The following is a 23,534-nucleotide window of genomic DNA, read 5'->3' as shown; positions in this document are numbered from 1 at the left end:
CCCTACCCGGCGCCCCCAACCCCACACCTAGGAGCAAGGGCAGCAGCAAAAGCCAAAAATCTAGGGGCCCTGGGCCGGCATAACAACCCCAGCAAGCCGCCAAACGCGTCAGGTGAGGATATGAGGGCGGGGGAGATGGGGAGAGAGCCGAGCCAGTAATTCAAGTAAGGAAGGAAGGTCCACGAAGGGCACTGCCGGCCGTGTAGGGACAGATCACAAACGAAGTTCACTCCATTCAACAACTCACCTCAGCGCTCACGTTTAAAGCAACCATAAGCCCCGCGGGACTACCGCGTCCACAATGCACAGCGAGGGCTCCGGCGACCGGGGAGTGGCTGAACCACACGCAGGCGCTCCGCCGGGCCGGATGGCGATTTAAAAAAAAAAAAAAAAAGAAAAAAGAAAAGACAATTTTGAAGGTTTTGACAGAAAGGGCTGTTGAAGACGTCTACTACGTACAAGGAAACTTTAGGACTTCTAGGGATCCGCAATGAGCAAGGAAAATAAATTGTCACTGAGGAGGGCACTTGACGGGATGAGCACTGGGTGATATGCTATATGTTGGCAAATTGAACTCCAATAAAATAAATAAATAAACTGCAAAAAAAAAAAAGAAAGAAAGAAAGAAAAAGAAAATATATTGTGAAGCAAGAAGTCTCTTCCATCCGGCCGGAAACACCAAAGGACTTCTGAGTCACGTGGTACACACGCGCCAACGTCCCAAGTTAGAGAAATAAAACGCGGGTTTCCTTATCTTGCACCTTTAAAATTGGATTTGGTGAAGTTTGGCCCTGCCTCATAGAAGATCATTTTTTTCCATCTGTTTCAAGTCGGCTTTCCCTGCGGGTAACGTGATGGCCGTATTCTCGGCAGTGGCTGTCACCGGTTCTTGCCTCGTAGCCGACTTCCGCCCATGTCCAAGATGGCGGTTGAGCGTTCCTGACCTTTACGGGGCTGGGCAGTGATTGCTGTCTGAGCTAGTAGCGGGTGGAGCGGTTAGTAAACAGCAAATGCAGGAGCTGCTGCGCGGGAGTCAGCCATGGACTGGAAAGAGATTCTTCGCCGGCGGTTAGCGATGCCCAACACCCGTACAAACAGTGAGTTTGAGAGGGGCTGCTCTGGGAGATAGGCCGGCCGTAAACTCCTGAGGGAGATCCGGGAGGAGAAGCTACTGGGAGCCCCACTTTACGCTTCTGTGAAAGCTCCCTTGACAAAGGCAGATGGGACGTGGCTAAGGGGCACGGAGAGGTTTGACCCAGCCTTACCGGGAGGAGGATTCCGGAATGAAGAAGAGCTATCATACCACTCGCTCACGTGGCTTTGACTTCGGCTTTTGAGGAATAATTGAGAAGCCTGCTTCCAACAACTCTTCAATCCTACTACAACCTATAATCCATTGGTCTTACGCCTTTTTACTCTCACACTTTTTTTTTCACTTCCCTTACCCATTTTAGATTCCATAATTTATTTTTCCTTATTCTTTTCCTTCTCCTTCACACTGGCTTGTTAACCAGCCGGGTTAAAACTATCTTTCTCATTCCACACGTGCCCTTGGGACAGCCAAAAGTGGCTGGAGAAAAACGGAACCATGGAAAATTGCCTCACTTTGAATTCATGTCCACTAACCAGATAAGTGTTTCACTTCTTTATTGACACATATTCCACATTTCCCTATTCATTCTCCTCTACTCTGAGGCAGTTCTCATCTTCCAGACCTCCAGTTCTTCGGTATGTCCTACCTGCTCCTTGTTTTCAGTTGATGAACTTGTGTATGTATTTGAGAAAGTCGAAGCAAAGAAAACCCTCACCTGTTCCACGTAACCATTTCTGTCAGCCCTTTCACCACCATAGATGCCTGTAAACTCTGCCTTTTCCACACTCCTGTTTGAGACAATTCCTCCACTCCAACACTAGATACTGTTCCCTTTCTTTTATCCAGTGACTTCACTGTTATCTTTTATGTATCATCAAATCTTCCTCCTGTACTGGATCATTTCCATCAGCTCTGACAAACTATAATAATTCCATGTAAAAAAAAAATCATTTCATTTCACATCTCCAGTTTTTGCTGCATTTTTCTGCACTCCTTATAGGAAAACTTATCCAAAAAGTCACGTGTATTTGTACTCTCTCCTCTTCTTCACTCTTAAATCCTCAGCATGTTTGTGCCTGTTATATGCCAAGCACTTTTTTAGGCTATAGCAGTAAACAAAACAGACAAAAGTCCTTGTGGAACTTAAGCTTTGGTGTTGGGAGAGATAAAATAGTAAGTAAATCATTTAGGTTGTACAATGTGTATTTAAGGCTTTTCCTTCATTGGTATGCTAGATCCTCTTTTTGCCTACTTGAAGATATACTCCTACAGTTGTCCCCTCTCTCCTGCATCAATTTTTCTTCCCCAGTCAGCCCTGTTAGTGTATGAATATGGTGGTATTTCTCTCACCTTAAAGAAACTTTCTTGTCTTTATTTCGGCCTCTAGCTCTGCCTCATTTCCCTGCTCCCCGCCTTACACCAATGCTTTGTTAAAAGGATTGTTGCTTAAATCTGTGCTGTTTTTGTCAGGATCATCAGTGATCTCCATTGTTGTTCCAGTGGTCGGTGTTTAGTCCTCACTTTACTTGACCAGCCAGCAGTCCCTGCCAGGGATTGAGTAGTTCACTCTCCTCCTAAACATCCTTTCCTCTCTTGGTTTCTGGGAGACTTAACTCCTTTAGTTTTCTTCCTACCCCACCAGCCAGCCATCTCTTCTCAGTCTTTGTGTTTTCTTCTCCCCAACAGCTTAGCATTGAAGTGCCCAAGAGCTATCTACACTCACCTTCATGGTGAAATTAGCCATTCTTACAGCTTTAAATACCGTATATTTATTTTTGTCTCCTAAATTTTTGTCTGTTTTCCAAATGCCAGATTCATATATCGTAATTGCCTACTTGACATGGCCACTTGGTTCTAATAGGTATCTTAATCTTAACTTGTCCAAAACTGAACTCCTGCTCTCCTTTTTAACTTGCTCACACATAGCTTTCCCCATATGCTCAGGTCAAAACCTTTGGAGATCTCAACTGCTCTTTTTCTCTGATACCCACATCCTGTGTGTCTGCAAATCCTGAGACTTAAAAGAAAATATAACCAGAGTATTTACTCCCAAACCACTTCATTGCAGTCACCCTGGTCCAGGCCACCACCATCTGTCACCTGGATCACTGCCTTAGCCTTCAAATTGCTTCTGGTTGCTCTCTCCCTCACCAGAATAAAAGCCACTGTCTTTATTTTTTATTTATTTATTTATTTTTTTAAGCCACTGTCTTTATAATGACTTAGTGACGTTTACTCCTGTTATCTGCCTTCCCTCATCTACTCTTTCTTCTGTCTCATTCTGCTGTAGCCACACTGGCTGCCTTCTTCTTCCTTGGATACACCAGGCACACTCCTATCTTAGGATCCTGGCACTGGCTATTTCCTTGCCTGGTACGTATGCACTTCTCCATTTACCTGGATCACCTGCTTCCTTACCTTCTTCGGTTTTTTTGCCCCACTACATCTCAGTGAGGCTTTCCCTGACACTGTTGAAAGCTGTATGTAAGTATGGACACGTGCACACATCCACTCATGCATATACATGTGTGTCCCTAGAATATGTTGGATGGAAAAGAGTGAAATCATGAAAACTGCTCTTGGGATTTGGGCTTGGGTGACTGGATAAATACAATTAACTGGGGATAGAAATACGAAATTAGAAGAAGAGTAGTAAGGTGAGCAATGTATGTTAGATGTGTTGGAGTGTGAGGATGAAAATATTTTTGTTTTGAATGTATGAGTTTAGAGTTCAAGAGCAATGTCTAGGGGCACCTGGGTGGCTCAGTGGTTGAGCATCTGCCTTTGGCTCAGGTCATGATCCTGGGGTCCTGAGATTAAGTCCCACAGCAGGCTCCCCGCAGGGAGCCTGCTTCTCCCTCTGCCTGCCTCTCTCTGTGTCTCTTGTGAATAAAATCTTTAAAAATAATTAAAAAAAAAAAAAAAGCAATGTTTGGGGTAGTGACATATATTTGGGACTTAGAAGTCAAACTACAAAAGTTGAAATGAGGAAGAAAGATTAACAAAAAGGGAATGGCCAGAAAATGAATCAACAGTGCAGCCTAAGGTTAAAAATTAACATGGCACTGTGGCAGAAATGTGGGCATAATAGAGGTTTAGGGCAACAGCTATAAGCATGTTGGAAGGAAGTGAGACCAGGAAGTGGAAAATAAACTATTAAGAAAATAGGTCATAGAATTGAAGATTGCAATGAGGCTGAAGTGCAGCTATTATGACAAGTTTTGAATTGCCAGGGAAAAGAATTATCTGAGTATATTTGAGTTTAAGATTTTATTTAAGTTCAGGACAGCCTGGGTGGGTCAGTGGTTTAGCGCCCCCTTCAGCCCAGGGCCTGATCCTGGAGACCCGGGATCAAGTCCCACGTCAGGCTCCCTGCAGGGAGCCTGCTTCTCCCTCTGCCTGGGTCTCTGCCTCTCTCTTTCTGTGTGTCTCTCATGAATAAATAAAATCTTAAAAAAAAAAAAAGATTTTATTTAAGTTCAGTATATTTAGGAGCAGATAAGACCTGTGGTCTTGCCATGGAACCAAGTGACAGAGGTGACCCCTCTTCAGAGTTGAGGTATCAGTTATTCACAAATGTTTATCCTTTCTTGACGAGTGCAGGACCTTGAGGTGAAGAACACTGTGTGCCAGTGCACTGGACTGACTAAATGAGACAGCTGTAGGCCAGCAGCAGGCCAGCTGGAGGGTAAGAGCATCCTGAGGTGTATGCTTCAGATGGAAGGTAGAGGAACAGTGATTGCAAGGCTGAAACTTCATGAGGTCAAGGCCTATGTCTGTTTTCTCGTCACGCTAGCCCCAGTACCTAGGAGTGTTCTATACATAGTAGGTACTTAGTAGTATTTTGATGGAATATTCATGAATGTGCCAGAGGTCTGTAAGAGAGGTAGTGACTTGAGGAAGAGACAAGTATAGAGATAAAAAGAAGTGGAGGGAGCAACTAAGATGTGGTTGAAGATGCAGGGGAGGTTTGTGATTCTTGGTGTTTAAAGATAGATGTTCAGTGTATAAAGACAATTTTGAACGTCTTTTTTGCACCTTAATTACATGATAGTAAAAAAATACTGATTTTAAGGGACGCCTGGGTGGCTCACTTAGTTGGGTGTCCAACTCCTGATTTCAGTTCAGGTCATGATCTCAGGGTCTTGAGATGGAGCCCACATTGGGCTCCGCACTGGGTGTGGAGACTGCTTAAGGTTCTCTCTTTGCTTTTCTTCCTCCCTGCTCTCTATAAAAAGCTAAATAAAAATAATGATTTTAAAAATGCTTTTCCCCCTTTAACTTGTTTTGTTACCAGGAAAAAAAAGTGAACAAGAATTAAAAGATGAAGAAATGGATTTGTTTACCAAATACTACTCAGAATGGAAAGGAGATAGAAAAAACACAAATGAATTCTATAAGACCATTCCCCGGTTTTATTATAGGGTAAGTGGTATCTAAGCAAATGTCTCACAGAGTTTATAACTGAAATGTAACTTTTAAAATGGGATCAGAATCTTTTTATATAAATAAATAGAGGATTATAATTTAAATTTTATATATTTCATTGTAGTTGATCTTATCGTTTTGAAATTGGTAAAATCTCAAGTTGTGATATAAATCAGTGTAAGAACACAAAGTTGTTACTTGGCCCCCTTTGAGTTAGAGGCCTTTCCTTCCTGATTTTTCTTAAGATATTAGTAGTAGGTATTCTGTTGGATTTTGTGTCAGGCTTTTCAAAAGACAGGTTTACTTGGCTGATCACCATTTTAACTTTGTCTTTTACCCATGTTCTAAGGTGTAATACATTTTGCTGAAGTTTAAACTGAAAAATAGATTAAAATGGAAAACTTGAAGAGTTACACTTAATTATATTTCCTTTAATTAAACCATAAAGAAGTCTTTGAAAAAAAGAGAACATGAAGACCTTAAGAAAGTTACTTACATAAACCTGAAATTGAAGACTACTGAAAAGAATAAGACCTATTTAGTATTATGTAAAATGTGACCAGAATGGAAAGTTAACTGTGGAATTTTAGAGGAGTGTCTCTTAAACTTGTTACCTTCTAAACTCAATTATAACATTATTTACAAAGAAAGTAACCATTGTTTTACTTGCATTTAGGAGCAATGTATTGATATAAGTGAATTATCTAAATAGTTATAACTTACTTCTTCAAGTACCAACCTTTTCCAAATGAACCATTTTTATTGGAAACTTTTCTGTAATACCGTTTCCCAGTCTTTTAAGAATTACAGGACCAGGGGCACCCAGCTGCCCCCAGGTCGGTAGGACATGTGACTTGATCTTGGGGTTGTGAGTTCAAGCCCATGTTGGGTGTAGAGATTACTTAAAAATAAAATCTTTAAAAGAAAAAAAGAATTATATGACTAATCCACGTTTTCATGGAAAAGAGAAAAAACAGCTGATACTTTCCCATAACATTGCACAAAGATATAAATATTTCTAAATGAATCCTTCTCCATACTTCTGTGCATGTGTGTATTTAACAACAATGGAATCATATCATATGTACTTCTGCTTTATGCGTTTCACATTTTCTTATAAAGTCAACTAAACAACTGAAATTTTTTAATAGTTTGGGGGAGCAGGAAGGGAATTGACATTTATTGAGTGCCAGTGTACTCCAGAGCACTTTATATTCATGATCTCATTTAATCAGGATTATGAAATAGTATCTTACTAACCCAGAAACAGCCCTTAGATGTTGACATGACTGACAACTTGACATTTCTGTACTTCTGTACAGAAGTTGTACTTCTGTACAACTTTCCTGTACTTCCAGTACCAACCTTTTCCCCACTTCCGTCTCTTCCTTCTCTTTGTGACCTCTTCCAGATCCCACGATTTCCTGGCTGTAGAGGTGGATTTATGGGATGTTCTTTCTGTTTCTTCTTCTGTCTTCCCACTGCTTTGGAGAAACCACCTACCATCTTTGGTTACCACGTCTCTCCTTGGCTGATTAGCTCGTTGACTAGGCACCAGAGCACCATCACAGTCTCAGCTCCAGCCTTACCTCCTAATGCTTCCTCTTTTCCATTCCTTTTGATGGGAGGGATGGCTTCTTAGGTTTTGGAAATGAAAGAACCAATTTGGACTGTGGCTAGTCACATTTAATAGGACAGAGCTATAGACTAAGAAGAAATAAATCCTTGAAGCAATTTGAAGTCAAGCTGGAATGAGTCATTTTAAAGCCCTGTTTACAGAAATCACTCCAGTGGGCAGACCCTCTGCCTAGGAGGTGAACATAATAGACCCTGGCTTGACTGTCTCCAAGAAGTAAGGTCATTCAAGCTCAAAGCCATATTTGCAAAGACCATCTATCTTCAGTTAGTCCTAACTTAATTCCATGTCAGTCTAAGGTTATAGTGAAAAGAGTACTCTAAGAATGTAAGGTGAAACTTGGGCTCTTTCCAGGCAGGGATCTGGCCTTGCTGATCATTGAATTCTCTGTGGATTTCTTTTAGTTAAATGAACTTTTTAAATGAATGATAACCTGAAGTTAAGCAAAACTGATATACGAAAAGTAATTTGAGGCAGTGCAATATATAGTTATTTTATGAGGCAGAATATATTTTACATGATCCAATAATAGTATAGAATTTAAGTGTAGAAATTAACTCTAGTGTATTTTTAGCTGCCAGCCGAAGATGAAGTCTTACTACAAAAATTAAGAGAGGAATCCAGAGCTGTCTTTCTACAAAGGAAAAGCAGAGAACTGTTAGATAATGAAGAATTACAGGTAAGAATAGGATTAAAGATTGCTTTGGAGGTTAGCCATTTCTTTATTTGTACTAAAGTCATAGAGGATCTCAGGATGTCTTAATGGAGCCACTACTGGAGAGTGGGTGAATGCACCGGCCCTTGTGCAATGATTCCTACCAAAATCATCTACAGAGCTTGCCTGTGCACCATCTCCTAAAGATACTGTGTTTTGTTTTGTTTTGTTTTGTTTTGTTTTGTTTTGTTTTGTTTTGTTTTGTTAAGTCCCTAGGTGCCAAAGTCGAGAACCACCACTCTAGGCTCAAACTTCAGGGGTTCACATCCTAGCCATGCTCTGTGATCTTGGGCAATGGACTTAACATTTCTGTGCTTCCATTCTCTTCTGTTACATGGATAACAGTATTTATCTGCATCAAATAGATATATGGATTAAAAAGGTACCATATGTGAAAACTTTAGTCATTCAATAAACACCTGCCATTTGTATTATGTTATTAGTAATCAAAAGGATAATAGGGAATGAGATTCATCTTAGTCTGATAGCAGAGATTTAATATTATCATTTTAATGGAAATAACACATTTTACGAATGTTAAATTTTGTTTTGTTAACTGTAACATCTTCATTTTTGCAATTCTCCTAAGAACTTATGGTTTTTGCTGGATAAGCACCAGACACCACCTATGATTGGAGAGGAAGCAATGATTAATTATGAAAATTTCTTGAAGGTTGGTGAAAAAGCTGGACCAAAATGCAAGTAAGAATAGTATAATTAACAAAGGGGTATGTTATGTTAAGCATTCTAAATGCATGAAATAAATGTCAATGAAAATATAAGTCAACAGTGTTGACAATTTGAGTCCATTTGAGTTATAAGTGAAATTTAATAAAATTAGTCAAGAAAATTACATTGGTATGAAGTTATGAAAAGAAACAATAGCTTATAATATAGTATGTTTTTATATTACACAACAGTATATGCTTTTATTCTTTTTTGGATTTTTTTAACCTTTTGCTCTTTAGATGATAAAATTCGAAGATGTATGACTTAATGTATGACTTAATGTTTTAAGTTTTGAACTGTGGTTCTCACTTTGAATTTTTTCATTTTGATTTTTTTTTAAATTTTATTTATTTATTCGTGAGAGACAGAGAGAGAGAGGAAGAGACGTAGGCAGAGGGAGAAGCAGGCTCCTCATAGGGAGCCCGGTGTGGGACTCGATCCCCAGACTGGGATCTCGCCCTGAGCCAAAGGTAGACGCTCAACCGCTGAGCCACCCGGGCGTCCCCCATTTTGATTTTTAATTGTTTGAATTCATGTTCTTGTTTGCTAATTCAGTATAGAAGTCATTTTTATGTTATGTTGGCAGATTAATCTTTATTTCCTTTCCTTAGGCAGTTTTTCACAGCAAAAGTCTTTGCTAAACTTCTTCATACAGACTCTTATGGAAGAATTTCTATCATGCAGTTCTTCAATTATGTCATGAGAAAAGGTGATTTCATTTTTATTGTGTTTAAACTCTAATCTGGGAATCAAGGAAGTTTTGGTACATGCTTTTACAGTATTCCTTTTATGTGAAACAACTCTCTTAGTAAGTTTGAATAAATAGCAGAATTTTTTTTTTTTTTTTTTTTTTTTTTTTGAGAGAGAGCACACATGACCCAGCATGGGGAGAGGTATTGGAACAGAGGGAGAATCCCAAGCAGGCTCCATGCCCAGAAGGATATCACAACCCAGAGATCATAACCTGAGTCAGAATGAGGAGTTGGATACTTAACTGACTGAGCCCCTGAATAGTAGAATTTATCTTTTGACCCAGATTTTTTTATTATTATTATTTTGATTGTCCTAGAACTTACTAGAGCTGAGATTTTCTACTATAAATTTGGGTTCATTATTCTAAACCATTATTACAAAACCAAAACATGTATCCTAAATATACTAGCTAAGAGCTATATATCAAAAACTGAAGAGTTTTAATGTAATTGGCTAGTAATTCTATTTTACCAATATACAGTTGACCTTTGAAGGGGTTGGGACACTGACATCCTGTGCAGTAGAAAATCTGAGTATAAGTTTTGACTCCCCCAAAACTCTTAATAACCTGTTGTTGACTGGAAGTCTTACGAATAACATAAACAGTTGATTAACACATGTTTTATATGTTATACATATTATATACTATATTCTTACAATTAAGTAAGCAAGAGAAAAGAAAGTTATTAAAATTGTGAGGTGGAGCACCTGGCTGACTCAGTCAATGTAGCATGCAACTCTTGATCTCGGGGCTCGGAGTTTGAGCCCCACATAGAATGTTGAGATTACTTAAAAAGAAAAAGAAAGGAAGGAAGAAACAAACAAACAAACTCATAAGGAAGAAAAAATATATTTACAGTACCATACTGTACTTATGGGAGGGGGGAGGACGTGTATAAGTTGACCCACACAGTTCAAACCTGTATTGTTCAAGGGTCAGCTGTATTACAGGTTGAGTTGCCTGAGAGGATAGTTCCAAACTCAGAATTGTAGCATCAGATTCAAGGAGCTTTTATTAAACAACCTGGAGTTATGATTCCTATAAGTTCCATAGTGATCTGTGAAGTCTTAATGTGTACCATCTTTAATTTTTGGTCAGAGTAATTAACCTCAGTAGAGTAAGAATAAATGCACCTTTATTTATAGGCATAACATTACATTCACTGTCCCTTTCTGGTGGAACACCAAGTTTAGTGGGTAAAGAATATTTTCAGGGGCATCAATTTTATTGTCACTTTAGGCAGCGTAGAATTATTGATATCTGCCATTAATCCTCTGGTCTATTTTGTTACAAATAACTTTGGGGTTACTGAATAAGTAACGTGTGTGAAGAAGTATGTTTGTAGAGTTATTAGTTTGTCCCACTAATCTAGCTATTTATCTCCTTTTATGGTAAAGGACAGATCTTAAAATTGCGTCTTCTTTATTATCAGTTTGGCTTCATCAGACGAGAATAGGACTCAGTTTATATGATGTTGCTGGACAAGGGTACCTTCGGGAATCTGTAAGTATTTGCCTACTTTAGTAACTACAATAGACACCAAAATTTTAACAGTAGTTATCACTGCCTGTTGGGATTACAGGTGATTATTAGTTTTTGTTTCTCTGCTTTTGTTTGTTTTTACAAATAATGTGTTACTAAAAATCTTTTAAAATGTATATTGACCACAAAAAAAATATATTGACCACAAAAATTCCTTTTTAGATTTTTCCTCCAACTTTTAAAAACAGCTTTTCAAAGGAGAAAAAAAAAGAATGTAATGTTTTAACAGGATTAAAAAGCATTGAAGAAACAGAGGAAAACTATTGGTTACTCATAAGTGTTATAAATGTTAGGGCCAGGAATTTTTCAGGCTGACAAAGAAAGTTTGATAATGCTTAATAAGGGAATATAAAATAGGCCATGATTTCCCAAACTCTCAATTCATGGGGCCCTTAGTATCTCGGTAATTTTTGCATAGTGGCTCTAAGTCAAAAGAAATACCTAAAAGTTCCATTTGTTAGTTCTAAACAATTTAGTAAATATTCATTAGGATTATTACTATATTAGCCATTTGAAGAAAAATACACAGAAGTTGAAAGTAAGTAATATTTTTGCTTCATTCTTAAATTACAAATACTAATGGAATCTGTGCCCAGGGGGCACACTGTATGGCCAGTCAAACCTGGCAGTTAGATTGAATAGTCATCCTCCCTTCCTGTTCCACACGTTTGTGTAGTACTTGCTTTGTCACAAAACCATCAAGAACCTAGCTTTGCAAAGATTGATGTCATCAAAAAGCATATATCTCGGGCAGCCCCAGTGGCGCAGCGGTTTAGCGCCGCCTGCAGCCCGGGGTGTGATCCTGGAGACCCAGGATCGAGTCCCACATCGGGCTTTCTGCATGGAGCCTGCTTCTCCCTCTGCCTGTGTCTCTGCCTCTCTCTTCACTCTCTCTGAATGAATAAATAAATCTTAAAAAAAAAAAAGCATATATCTCCATTAGTGTTGAAAATGTGAACTACGGGATCCCTGGGTGGCGCAGCGGTTTGGCGCCTGCCTTTGGCCCAGGGCGCGATCCTGGAGACCCGGGATCGAGTCCCGCGTCGGGCTCCTGGTGCATGGAGCCTGCTTCTCCCTCTGCCTGTGTCTCTGCCTCTCTCTCTCTCTCTCTCTGTAACTATCATAAATAAATAAAAATTTATAAAAAAAAAAAAAAAAAAGAAAATGTGAACTACTTTGAGCTCATAGCTCTAGCTCATGGCAACATATATTGTGTACTCTCTGGCAGATGTCACTGTTTTTTAAATATCCTGCTGCACCCCTATGAGTTTACTGAAGCATTCCTGGGGAACAATTTGGGAACTGTCGGTTTAGCCTTCACATTGCTGGTGGGAGTATAAAATGGAGGTGGCCTTTTTGGGGGAGGTGGGAAGTTTGCCAATGCCTGTCAGAATTATAAACAGGCACATTCTTTGATTTAGCAATATCACTTACAAAAATTATATCCATATTCTCTCATAACATCTATGAATAAAAAATTATCTTGGTGCCCTTATAATATTATTTTTAAAATTGCAAAAGATTAGAAAGAACCTAAATGTCCATCAATAGGAGAGTAGTTAAATGGATTATAGTACATCTAAACAGTGAAATAATACATAGCTATTTTTAAAAAAGAAGTCCTTTTTTTTTTTTAAAGATTTTATTTATTTATTTGACAGCACAAGCAGGGGGAGCGGCAGAGGAAGAGGGAGAAGTAGGCTCCCTGTTGAGTAGGGAGCCAAATAATGGCCTCAATCCCAGAACCCTGGGATCACGACCTGAGCCACCCAGGCACCCCTTTTTTGTTCCTTTTGAATTTGGAATTATGTAAAATGTATTGCTCATTCAAAAATGTTAAAATTGAAATAAAAAGCAAATTGGTAAAACATAATATTAGTTTTTACCACTAACAATAGTTAGATTTTATCATTAATATACTATTAATAACTGGAAACTTTTTAGGATTGAAATCCAACATTCGAGTATCTAATGAAGAAACAAGATCAGACAGTTAACACTTTAATGTCTTGATTTGTTTTGTTCTTTCAGGACTTAGAAAACTACATACTGGAACTTATCCCTACCTTGCCACAATTAGATGGGCTGGAAAAGTCTTTTTACTCCTTTTATGTTTGTACAGCAGTTAGGAAGTTCTTCTTCTTTTTAGACCCTCTGAGAACAGGTAAAAGAAATTCTTAGATATTAAAAAGATATTATTTAAATCTCAATAACTAGTGAAAAGTCTTGAAAATGTCATTTTTCTAACACATCGTCTTTAATATGTAAAGATCTTTTATGATTTACTTGCACCAACTAGAACCAGCCATGTCACCTAACCTCTTAGTTTCTTCATCTCTAAAGTAATGTACGAACTGGATAACCAATGGATCCTTTCAGTTCTAAGCAGCCAGTTATTCTGATATGATTTGTTATCCCTGATATGTAATATACTGGAGACTTGTTCTCGATAAAAAATATGAAGGCTTAAGATGTCAATTGTGTGATTACTCTTCTAAAATAGTACCTTTATAAAATTTTCCTCTTTTTTTAAAATTGTGTTTTTTCTTTAAAGGGAAGATTAAAATTCAAGATATTTTAGCATGCAGCTTCCTAGATGATTTATTGGAGGTAAGTCTGTTTTTTAAATACTTAATTATATTACTTGACAGTTACTGTCTTCTAATTATATCTCTGTGTTTATTTAGTTAAGGGATGAGGAACTGTCCAAGGAGAGTCAAGAAACTAATTGGTTTTCTGCACCTTCTGCCCTAAGGGTATATGGTATGGTTCCTGTCATAATTCTAAAATTTGAATGATCCATTCCTCAGTTAATTAGTATTCAAAGGACAGTTTTATACATAAGCTAGTTTACCTTAGGATGAAAGTATTCTAATTACCTTAAGAGCTAATATTTTATTTTATTTTATTATTTTATTTATTCATGAGAGACAGAGAGAGAGAGAGAGACAGGAGAAGGGAGAAGCAGGCTCCATGCAGGGAGCCCGACATGGGACTCGATCCCGGGACTCCAGGATCACACCCTGGGCTGAAGGCGGCGCTAAACCACTAAGCCACCAGGGCTGCCCAAGAGCTAATATTTTAGATTACTAAAATTTACTTGTCATTTTCTTACTCTTTAATAGAACATACAGAATGTAATTATCTTGCATTGTGATAAAATGCCACTGCTATCAGTGTCCACAGTGGCAGGTATTCTAAGGATTGTTTCCTTTTTCCTTTAATTTTATTAGAGTGCTACATTCTTATGTTGGGTGGCCTTCTGACTCATCTTGGCATCCTTCATCTCTCAAGAGCCAGCATTTCAGTGCTTTTTATTGACTCCTGTTTAATTTTGAAACCTAGGAAAGTACTAAAAGGTTGCAAACTGAAAACAAATAATGATGGAAATAGCCCCAAAGGTCATGGCTTTGCAAAGCTTAAGGGGTGTTGTGATAGAGAGTACAGGGATAACTGATCTTAGGGCACTACCCTAATATAGTTTGAAAACCAAAGTATTAACCAATAAAAAGAACTTTTTGTATTTATTCATTTGTCCTCTAATTAGAATTTTATTTTGGTCATAAATATCTTTTTACCATTTTTCTTCCCAAGGCCAGTATTTGAATCTTGATAAGGATCACAATGGTATGCTCAGTAAAGAAGAACTCTCCCGCTATGGAACAGCAACCATGACCAACGTCTTCTTAGATCGCGTTTTCCAGGAGTGTCTCACTTATGATGGAGAAATGGTAGTAGTTTAAATCTCTGCTAAGTTTTAAAAATTTAGGCTCCCACAGTTTCCACAAACTTTTTTCTTGATGTGATTTTATACCAGTATCTTTTTTATATCAGCGTTTTTTTATACCAGTATCTTTAAAAGCCTGAACTAATCAAATTGTGAGTTTTGGAGTCCTTGATCTTAAGGTAAATTTACTTAAAAACATAGTCTCAGGACAAATATAAAATTTGTATATTTTGTTCATTTCATTATCAGTGTATCTCTTTTTTTAATGTTTCAAGTTTTATTTATTTATTTATTTATTTATTTTTCAAGTTTTATTTAAATTCCAGTTAGTTAACATATAATATTAGTTTCAGGTATAGAACTTAATGATTCATCACTTAATACAACTGTAACCCAGGGCTCATCCCAACAAGTACTCTTCTTAATGCCCATCACTCATTTAGCCCATCTCCCCTGCCCACCTCCTCTAAGAAGTATGGATTGTGGGGGGAAGAGGGGTGTGTGTGAAATCTGAAGTTGGCAAATCCTCGACTGTTTTCAGGATAGGTACACTATCTGACCACAGATGCTGTGATTTAAATCTAAGAATCAGGTTGTATTACTTTCTGAAAGTGGTTATATTAGCAGCTGCTGATTAACATGCACTTGTCCTTTTATCACAACAATGCTACTATAGTTAAGGAAATTCTAAATAGCATTTTAAAATCACCATCCTTGTTATTAAAAACGTGTTAAAGATGTGATAAATTAGGCAGCCTGGGTGGCTCAGCAGTTTACCTCCGCCTTCAGCCCAGGGCCTGATCTAGGAGATCAAGTTCCGAGTCAGGCTCCCTGCATGAAGCCTGCTTCCCCCCCTCTGTCTCTACCTCTACCTCTACCTCTACCTCTCTCTCTCTCTCATGAATAAATAAAATATTAAAAAAAAAAGATGTGATAAATTGCCAAACCAGTGATATGTAAGAAATGGTCATATTGTCAGAAAAGAATTGGGGTTTTATGTTTTATCACTTGGTTTGAACAGCCATTTTCTAAAGAACACCATTTTTAGCCAGCAGTATAGGAAAAGAGGGAACAGGTGCAGAAATTCTGCTTTGTGACTCCTATAGCTGTCTATAGTCAACAATGAGGAACTTGTAGTATGCTAATGACTTCTGGCGAATACAGTCACAACTGTACAGCTACAACTTTGGATGGACCTAGACCATGATGAGCCTTTATCTCTTTAGCTCTTTATACTGCAATTTATGCAAAAAGGAATTCTTAATGTTAGCCTAAAAAAATACAAGAATATAAAATTTTTTCTTAGTGGAATCTCCAGTGTTCTTTTCACTATGCAAAAAAAGTCATCTGAGTATCCCATTTTTTAAAAATATTTATTTATTTATTTATTTATGACAGTCACACAGAGAGAGAGAGAGAGAGGCAGAGACACAGGCAGAGGGAGAAGCAGGCTCCATGCACCGGGAGCCTGACGTGGGATTCGATCCCGGGTCTCCAGGATCGCGCCCTGGGCCAAAGGCAGGCGCCAAACCGCTGCGCCACCCAGGGATCCCCAGTATCCCATTTTTGTAGAGAAAACTTGCTATTCTCTTCATGTCTTTCTAGCTTTCATTTGTGTTTTGCCTTTTTTTGGGTGAGAAAAGTTTCAGTTCACTGTAGAGTATTGGTTGGGTAGTCTTAAGATGGCTTCTTACTGGAAATCATCTGATTTTAAAATGTTTAAATAAATTTCAAAATAACTATTTAAATATTCTCTTCATTCCAGATGAACTTTTTTTCCCCCAAACTGACCACACTGAAATGAAGATACTAATTTAGTGGCATTATATAATAGCTTAGTCGCTGTCTTGTCCATTTCAAAGGCATAATTAAGTTACTCCTTAAGACAGCAACTCTCTCATAAGAAAATGTATCCCCAGAACTGTCCTGTATAGATTAACTGCTATGTAGAATTTTTAGAAACCAATATTAAGTATACAAATGAGTATCTCATTTCATATTTTAAAAATTGCCATCTTTGATTGTAATACAGCTTCAAATCATTATTCACTTGAAAAGTTAATTCCAAAGAAGGCTATTCTTTTCTTTATAGGATTATAAGACCTACCTGGACTTTGTTCTTGCGTTAGAAAATCGAAAAGAACCTGCAGCTCTGCAGTATATTTTCAAATTACTTGATATTGAGAACAAAGGATATCTGAATGTCTTTTCACTTAATTACTTCTTTAGGGTAAGTCTCATTTCTGTAAATGAGTCATTGTTCCTTAAGATATCTTACATTTTTTATTTATCTACTTAGTAGCAATTTTATCCAACTTGTGATGTTTAAATTTAATAAAAAGGTTTAGTAACAGATTTTATTATTAATATTTTTTTAAGAGGCTCCATGCATGCCCAGCATGGAGTCCAACATGGGGCTTGAACTCCTAACCCTGAGATTGAGACCTGAGCTGAAATCGAGAGTCAGACACTTAATTAACTGACTAAGCCCCATAGGCACCCCAATTTACTAGCAGATTTTGGAAGAAAATCAAGTCTTTTTTTTTTCTATTTTTAAAACATATAAATAGACTAAAAGTTGATTTGATTAGTTGTAGAACACAAAAGTGTAAAATATGTGTTGGGCACTGGCCATTGGAGACTGAGACATACATGAGAAAGTGTGCTTTTGTGATCAAAACTAGTATATAAAATCCTTCAGAAGCTTCAATTAAACAGTTCAGAAAAGGTAGAGGTTTTGCAGACTTTGGTAGTACTATTAAACGCTGTGCTACAAAATAAAAATTACTTATTGTAATAATTTTAAAATTATTGCATGCTGCATTTCAGCATGAAAACAGATTTGCTAAAGTGCTTATTTTGTGAATAACATGATGAGTCTTGAAGGAAATTTTACTGTATCTTATCTGATAAGCATTCAGATACACAAAGTATAAAAGTAGGAATGTCTGCCCTTTTAAGATAAATCATTTCCTAAATCTGGTGACTTCTCTGGTGGCATAGTTTTATACGGTAGTATTTCACTCTCTCATCTTATTTCTATAGCTAATTTTTAGAAGACTGATTTTTATATGGTTAACACAACAGTAGGGAGAAATGGCTTTTTTTAAACAATAAAAATGACATTTTCACATCTTTGTCATGAAACATTTTTCCCCAGAGGCTTTTCCTTTTCCATTTAAAAATCTGGGATGCTTTAGGGGTGCCTGAGTGGTTCAGTTGGTTAAGCGTCTACCTACGGCTCAAGTCATGATCTCAGGGTCCTGGCATTGAGCCCCACATTGGACTCCCTGCTCAGTGGAGAGCCTGCTCCTCCTCTCCCTCTGCTCTTCCCCTGCTTGTGCTCTCTGGCTAGCACGCACGTACTCTCTCTTTCTGTTAAATAAATAAATAAAACCTTAAAAATTTTTTAAAATTAAAATTTGGGATATTTTAAAAATAACTATTTGGTTTCTGTGTTTCATAGTATATAAAATTCATAGTTTCATGTTAAATTCCGTAAACTTCCAAAATGATTTCCTAGGTAGTAATGACTACAAACATTAGGATAAATTACAATCACAGTATTAGGATACATTTTTTAAAAATTCAATCGGTGGCCAGTCTCAGAATACCAACTCATCATATGGATGTCCCACTTTAGGCAGACCTATTAAATGAAAATTCAGTTTTAGAAAAAACAAATATATTTTGGAAATTACTCAATCCTCTCATATAAGGATTTCTTTACAGTATCTTAGAATATTAAATTTTGTTTTCAAAATATTTTATACATGAATTTATTTTATCAAAGTATTTAGGCCTGATTGTATGGATTAAGGTAAGGACTTACTGGTGCTGAGTCCTGCAGTCATAAGCTGTTCATAGAATGTTTATACATCAGTATCCCAGTGATAAAGGCTGGCCCAGCTCATGCACTCTAGATCCTATCTCTAGGTCTACTACACTAGTAGCTGTGAGTATATACTCAGATTCTCACCTACTTCAAAGAGATTCCCTATGCACACAATGATATCAGTGGCACCACATACAGAGTAGCTGCATCTGCAACATATTTGACTATTTACCAAGAATTTTAAGCTTCACATTTTCTAGTGAATGACTCTTGCCTAAAATACTTATTAGTCCAACTGGATCACAGTAGTTTCTTCTGTTAGTGGGTTGTTTGGTGGGGGGAGGGGTAGGTGAGGGGGGTGTCGTGTTTTTTTGTTGTTGTTGTTTTTGTTAAAGGTTATAAAAGAGAGTCTGAGGGAGGCTTACCTCCACTTCTTTTTCTGTCAACTACAAGGCAAAGTATAGGGTGGGAGGCAGAGGTGGCAGATTGGGTATCTTAAAGAATGGTGAAGGTATGAACAACATTCCTGGAAAATGCAAGAATTGGGCATAACAAAATAATTGCTAGGCCATGTAAAGACCCATCTGGGGTGGAGACCATTCCTATATAGTAGCAATAATCTGCGGTCTTGTATACTTTTTTCTGGAATTCTTAATAGCAAGATAAAGATCTAGAAAGGTTGATGGTCACACTGATCTTTGTTTAAGTTTTGCTAACTGGATGTGAAGCAAGGTCAAGGAAGCTGGGAACATTAGCAAGAGTGGTCAAAGTGATAAGGCTTGTGGTCTGATAGGAAAGGAAGTGGGACTAGAAAGGGGACATGGGACAGGAAGGGGGCTGTGTTCTATTTTTTTATTTACAGACTTATTTTTACCCATACAGGCCATACAGGAACTAATGAAAATCCATGGACAAGATCCTGTTTCATTTCAAGATGTCAAGGTTACCTTTTAAGTATTAAGCTCTACACCCAGGGTGGGGCTTTTGGACTCTCCCGATCCTAAGATCAGGCACCGCATGCTCTACCGACTGAGTCAGCCAGGCACCCCCTACCTTTTCTTACATAATACCTACCAGTTTGGGCACCAGTTGATATGGCTCAGGTCATGATCTTGGGGTCCTGGGATTGAGCCTGCATCAGGCTCTATCTGCTCCCCCCTTCCCTTTCATGTGCACATGCACACACACTCTCTCTAAATAAATCTTTTAAAAAATAACATACACAATACCATAGAATCATGTATATTAAATGAAATTTTGTAAGAAAGAAACCTAGAATATGAAGTACTAAACCAAATCAAGTATTTGCTGTTACTTGTTCTGAATCTATATTCAAATCATTAGAAACGCTGACCACACTTGGACTAATGATTTGTATAGTTTATAATTTTAGCATTGTCAGACTATTTTTCATTGGAAGCATTCATTCATTTTGATTTTAAATGAAGAGAATCAGTAGAGCCTGCATCCTTTGACAGCCTATTCCAGTGTAAAATTCATTTTTATCTTGGTAACTACACTTGACCCTTAAAACAACATGAGAATTAGGGGCAACCACCACCCACATGCTGTTGAAAATCCATGTAGAACTTCCCAAAAACTAGTTACTCATAGCTTGCTGTTGACTGGAAGCCTCAAATAAACAGTAACATAGTTAACAACACATTTTATATATGTTTTATATACTATATTCTTAAAAATAGAGCTTGAGAAAGAAAATTATAAGAAAATGCATTTACAGTATACTGTATTTATCAAAAATATCCATGTTTTATTGGACCCATGCATTTCAGACCTGTGTTTGCAAGGGTCAGCTGTATTTAGGTTTGGGTACTTTTTAAATTTACTTCAAAGGTCTTGCTTGCTTGCTTGCTATTTATTAAGGAGATACCAATCCTACAATATGAAAACTACCACTATTTGAAACACATGCTAATACTTCATTTTAATAGTCAGACTTCTAGCTGTGAAAAACATACAGTATCCAGTACAGATTTAGGTTAAATAATGTAATAAAATAACCCATCTAATTTTAAATAAGTGTAAGATAAAGGGCTGTTATGGTTTAATATAAATGAGACAAATCTGAAGCTATGCAATAGGCAACCTAAGAACTAGTAATTTTAAATTGCCTCTAAGCTTGAAAAGGAAGTTTCATAAACATACAAGACTAAAAGCTTGTACCTTTAATTTACCTAATTGTTTTAATCTTTTTTTTTTTTTTTTTTTTTAAGATTTTACTTATTTTTTGAGAGAAAATACACAAGCAGGGGAAGGGAGAGTGACAAGTAAACTCTGTGCTCAGTGCAGAGCTTGGTCTTATGACACTTAGACCATGACCTGAGCCGAAATCAAGAGTCAGATGCCCAACTGACTAAGCCACCCAGGCACCCCAAATTGTTCTTTTTAAAATATAATTTGCCTCCTTAAATGCTACTAAATCCTGAGTAATTTTACCACAAAAAGATTAGAAAACATATACCGAATTCCTTATAAATACTCCTACAGTATACCTCAAAGTAGAGAAGTTTTTCCATCCGTTCCAGTAAATTTTAGCATAATTTCATGGTCATTCTGGATGATTAATTCTTTAAAACTGAACCTCCCCCACCAACCACCCATTTTAGATCCAGAGTATAAAAGGTTGACATCTATATTGGAAATGAAGCTTTGTCACGGTCTTGGCTTTGGAAGCAAGACCTTGTTTTACCACCAATTAGAAGACAATAAAAAAGTTTTAAGATACTTAACACATATTCAAAGAACAGTGCATTAGTTTTGCCACTAATTAGCTATGCTAGCTTGGATTCAACTCTGAACCTCAGTTTTTTTTTTTTTAATTTTTTTTTTATTGGAGTTCAATTTGCCAACATATAGCATAACACCCAGTGCTCATCCCATCAAGTGCCCCCCTCAGTGCCCAGTCACCCCCACCCACCTCCCTTTCCACCACCCCTTGTTTGTTTCCCAGAGTTAGGAGTCTCTCATATTCTGTCTCCCTTTCTGATATTTCCCACTCATTTTTTCTCCTTTCCCTTTTATTCCCTTTCACTATTTTTTATATTCCCCAAATGAATGAGACCATATGTTTGTCCTTCTCCGATTGACTTACTTCACTCAGCATAATACCCTCCAGTTCCATCCACATTGAAGCAAATGGTGGGTATTTGTCATTTCTAATGGCTGAGTAATATCCCATCGTATACATAGACCACATCTTCTTTATCCATTCATCTTTCGATGGACACCAAGGCTCCTTCCACAGTTTGGCTACTGTGGACATTGCTGCTATAAACATCGGGGTGCAGGTGTCCCGGCGTTTCACTGCATCTGTATCTTTGGGGTAAATCCCCAGCAGTGCAATTGCAGGGTCATAGGGCAGATCTATTTTTAACTCTTTGAGGAACCTCCACACAGTTTTCCAGAGTGGCTGTACCAGTTCACATTCCCACCAACAGTGCAAGAGGGTTCCCCCTTTATCCACATCCTCTCCAACATTTGTTGTTTCCTGTCTTGTTAATTTTCTCCATTCTCACTGGTGTGAGGTGGTATCTCATTGTGGTTTTGATTTGTATTTCCCTGATGGCCAGTGATGCAGGCAGAGCAGTTTCTCATGTGCTTGTTGGCCATGTCTATGTCTTCCTCTGTGAGATTTCTGTTCATGTCTTTTGCCCATTTCATGATTGGATTGTTGGTTTCTTTGCTGTTGAGTTTAATAAGTTCTTTATATATTTTGGATACTAGCCCTTTATCTGACAGGTCATTTGCAAATATCTTCTCCCATTCTGTAGGCTGTCTTTCAGTTTTGTTGACTTTTTCTTTTGCTGTGCAAACGCTTCTTATCTTGAAGTCCCAATAGTTCATTGTTTCTTTTTTTAGATGAGGGATAGCTATTAAATACCTAAGGAATCCTCCAATAAAATTGTGATTGTACATAGAGAAAAGGAGACTGCCTGTGTATGAATTAGCAGGAAAAAAAACTACAAAAAAAATTTTACATAAACTCAAGTGCCAGCGTTGAATTTCACATTACTATATGGTAGAAATTTAGTGGGTCAGATACCAGATTTTTTTTTTTAAGATTTTATTTATTTATTCATGAGAAACACACAGAGAGAGAGAGGCAGAGTCACAGGCAGAGGGAGAAGCAGGCTCCATGCAGGAAGCCTGATGTGGGGTCGATCCCGGGTCCCTAGGATCAGGCCCTGGGCTGAAGGCGGCACTAAACCGCTGAGCCACCTGGGCTGCCTGATAACAGATTTCATTGTGTTTTTTTTTTTTTTTTCTCTCTTGCAGGATGAAATCTTTGACATGGTTAAACCAAAGGATCCTCTGAAAATCTCTCTTCAGGATTTAATCAACAGTAATCAAGGAGACACAGTCACCACCATTCTAATTGATCTGAATGGCTTCTGGACTTACGAGAACAGAGAAGCTCTTGTTGCAAATGACAATGAAAACTCTACAGACCTTGATGATACATGATCTCTCAAAGACTAGACTGTTCATTAAGATAAGCTTGAATGTTCCATGTAAAACCTTTTAAGCACAATTCTTAGAAACAGCTTAAATAAAACACTCCATATGCCTATAGAACACAGCAAATGTTCTGGTTATTGGAATTTTGCTTGTGGTAGTTTGGAAGCAATAGGACCAAATATTGTTTTAGGAGGTAGTAAGTTCTTGGTCCATTTAGCTCAAATATGGCAAAAAGGTAGAATCCATTCAAATGTGTATGATCTTTAGAAATAAAGGAAGTTTTCATGGGATATTTCTGACATTAGACATTAAGAATTTAAATACTTGAAGGATAGTTTATATGTGGTCATTTAACCTTGAGTCTTCTAAAGTATTATCTGTATCATAGATTATAAACTTCCCATTTGTAAGAATAAAGCCACTTCTGGATTAGATGTGTTTAAAGATGATATTTCTTTTTGGAGGATGTTTCAATAAAAATATTCAAGTTAATATTTTACATTAAAATCACTGGTACAAAAAAAAAAAATCTGTCTAGCTTTTTAACCAGTACCAGTATTACATTTTCTTCAAATTTATTTTATTTATTTATTTTT

General features: G+C 37.5%; 2 protein-coding genes across 4 annotated transcripts in view; one reads left to right on the top strand and one right to left on the bottom strand.

The window, feature by feature from the left end:
* The window catches only part of PRORP (protein only RNase P catalytic subunit), a 122,190-nt gene extending 121,051 nt beyond the window's left edge, over positions 1-1,139 (bottom strand). The window contains exon 1 of one of the 2 annotated variants that reach the window (XM_038544481.1): positions 248-1,139. The gene's annotated coding sequence lies outside the window, so the exon portion shown is untranslated. The remainder of the gene's footprint in view (positions 1-247) is intronic. The other variant, XM_038544482.1, reaches the window with a different exon arrangement.
* On the top strand, positions 677-23,370 carry PPP2R3C (protein phosphatase 2 regulatory subunit B''gamma). Of its 2 annotated transcripts, XM_038544483.1 has the most exons (13): positions 686-1,097; positions 5,391-5,518; positions 7,732-7,836; positions 8,462-8,574; positions 9,213-9,310; positions 10,788-10,858; positions 12,929-13,061; positions 13,452-13,507; positions 13,585-13,660; positions 14,492-14,628; positions 16,717-16,854; positions 19,342-19,401; positions 22,756-23,370. In XM_038544483.1, the coding sequence occupies exons 1-13, from the start codon at positions 1,040-1,042 to the stop codon at positions 22,942-22,944; spliced, it is 1,362 nt and encodes a 453-aa protein (XP_038400411.1). In that variant the 5' UTR covers positions 686-1,039; the 3' UTR covers positions 22,945-23,370. The 2 variants fall into 2 exon arrangements, with proteins under 2 accessions (XP_038400412.1, XP_038400411.1); XM_038544484.1 differs by lacking the exon at positions 16,717-16,854 and having other exon boundaries at positions 677-1,097.
* The last annotated feature ends 164 nt before the right edge of the window (positions 23,371-23,534 follow it).

Source organism: Canis lupus, chromosome 8, assembly GCF_011100685.1.
Source record: "Canis lupus familiaris isolate Mischka breed German Shepherd chromosome 8, alternate assembly UU_Cfam_GSD_1.0, whole genome shotgun sequence".
Taxonomy (NCBI): Eukaryota; Metazoa; Chordata; class Mammalia; order Carnivora; family Canidae; genus Canis; species Canis lupus.
Note: the sequence above shows the minus strand (reverse complement) of the source record. Positions and strands in the feature narration are given on the sequence as shown.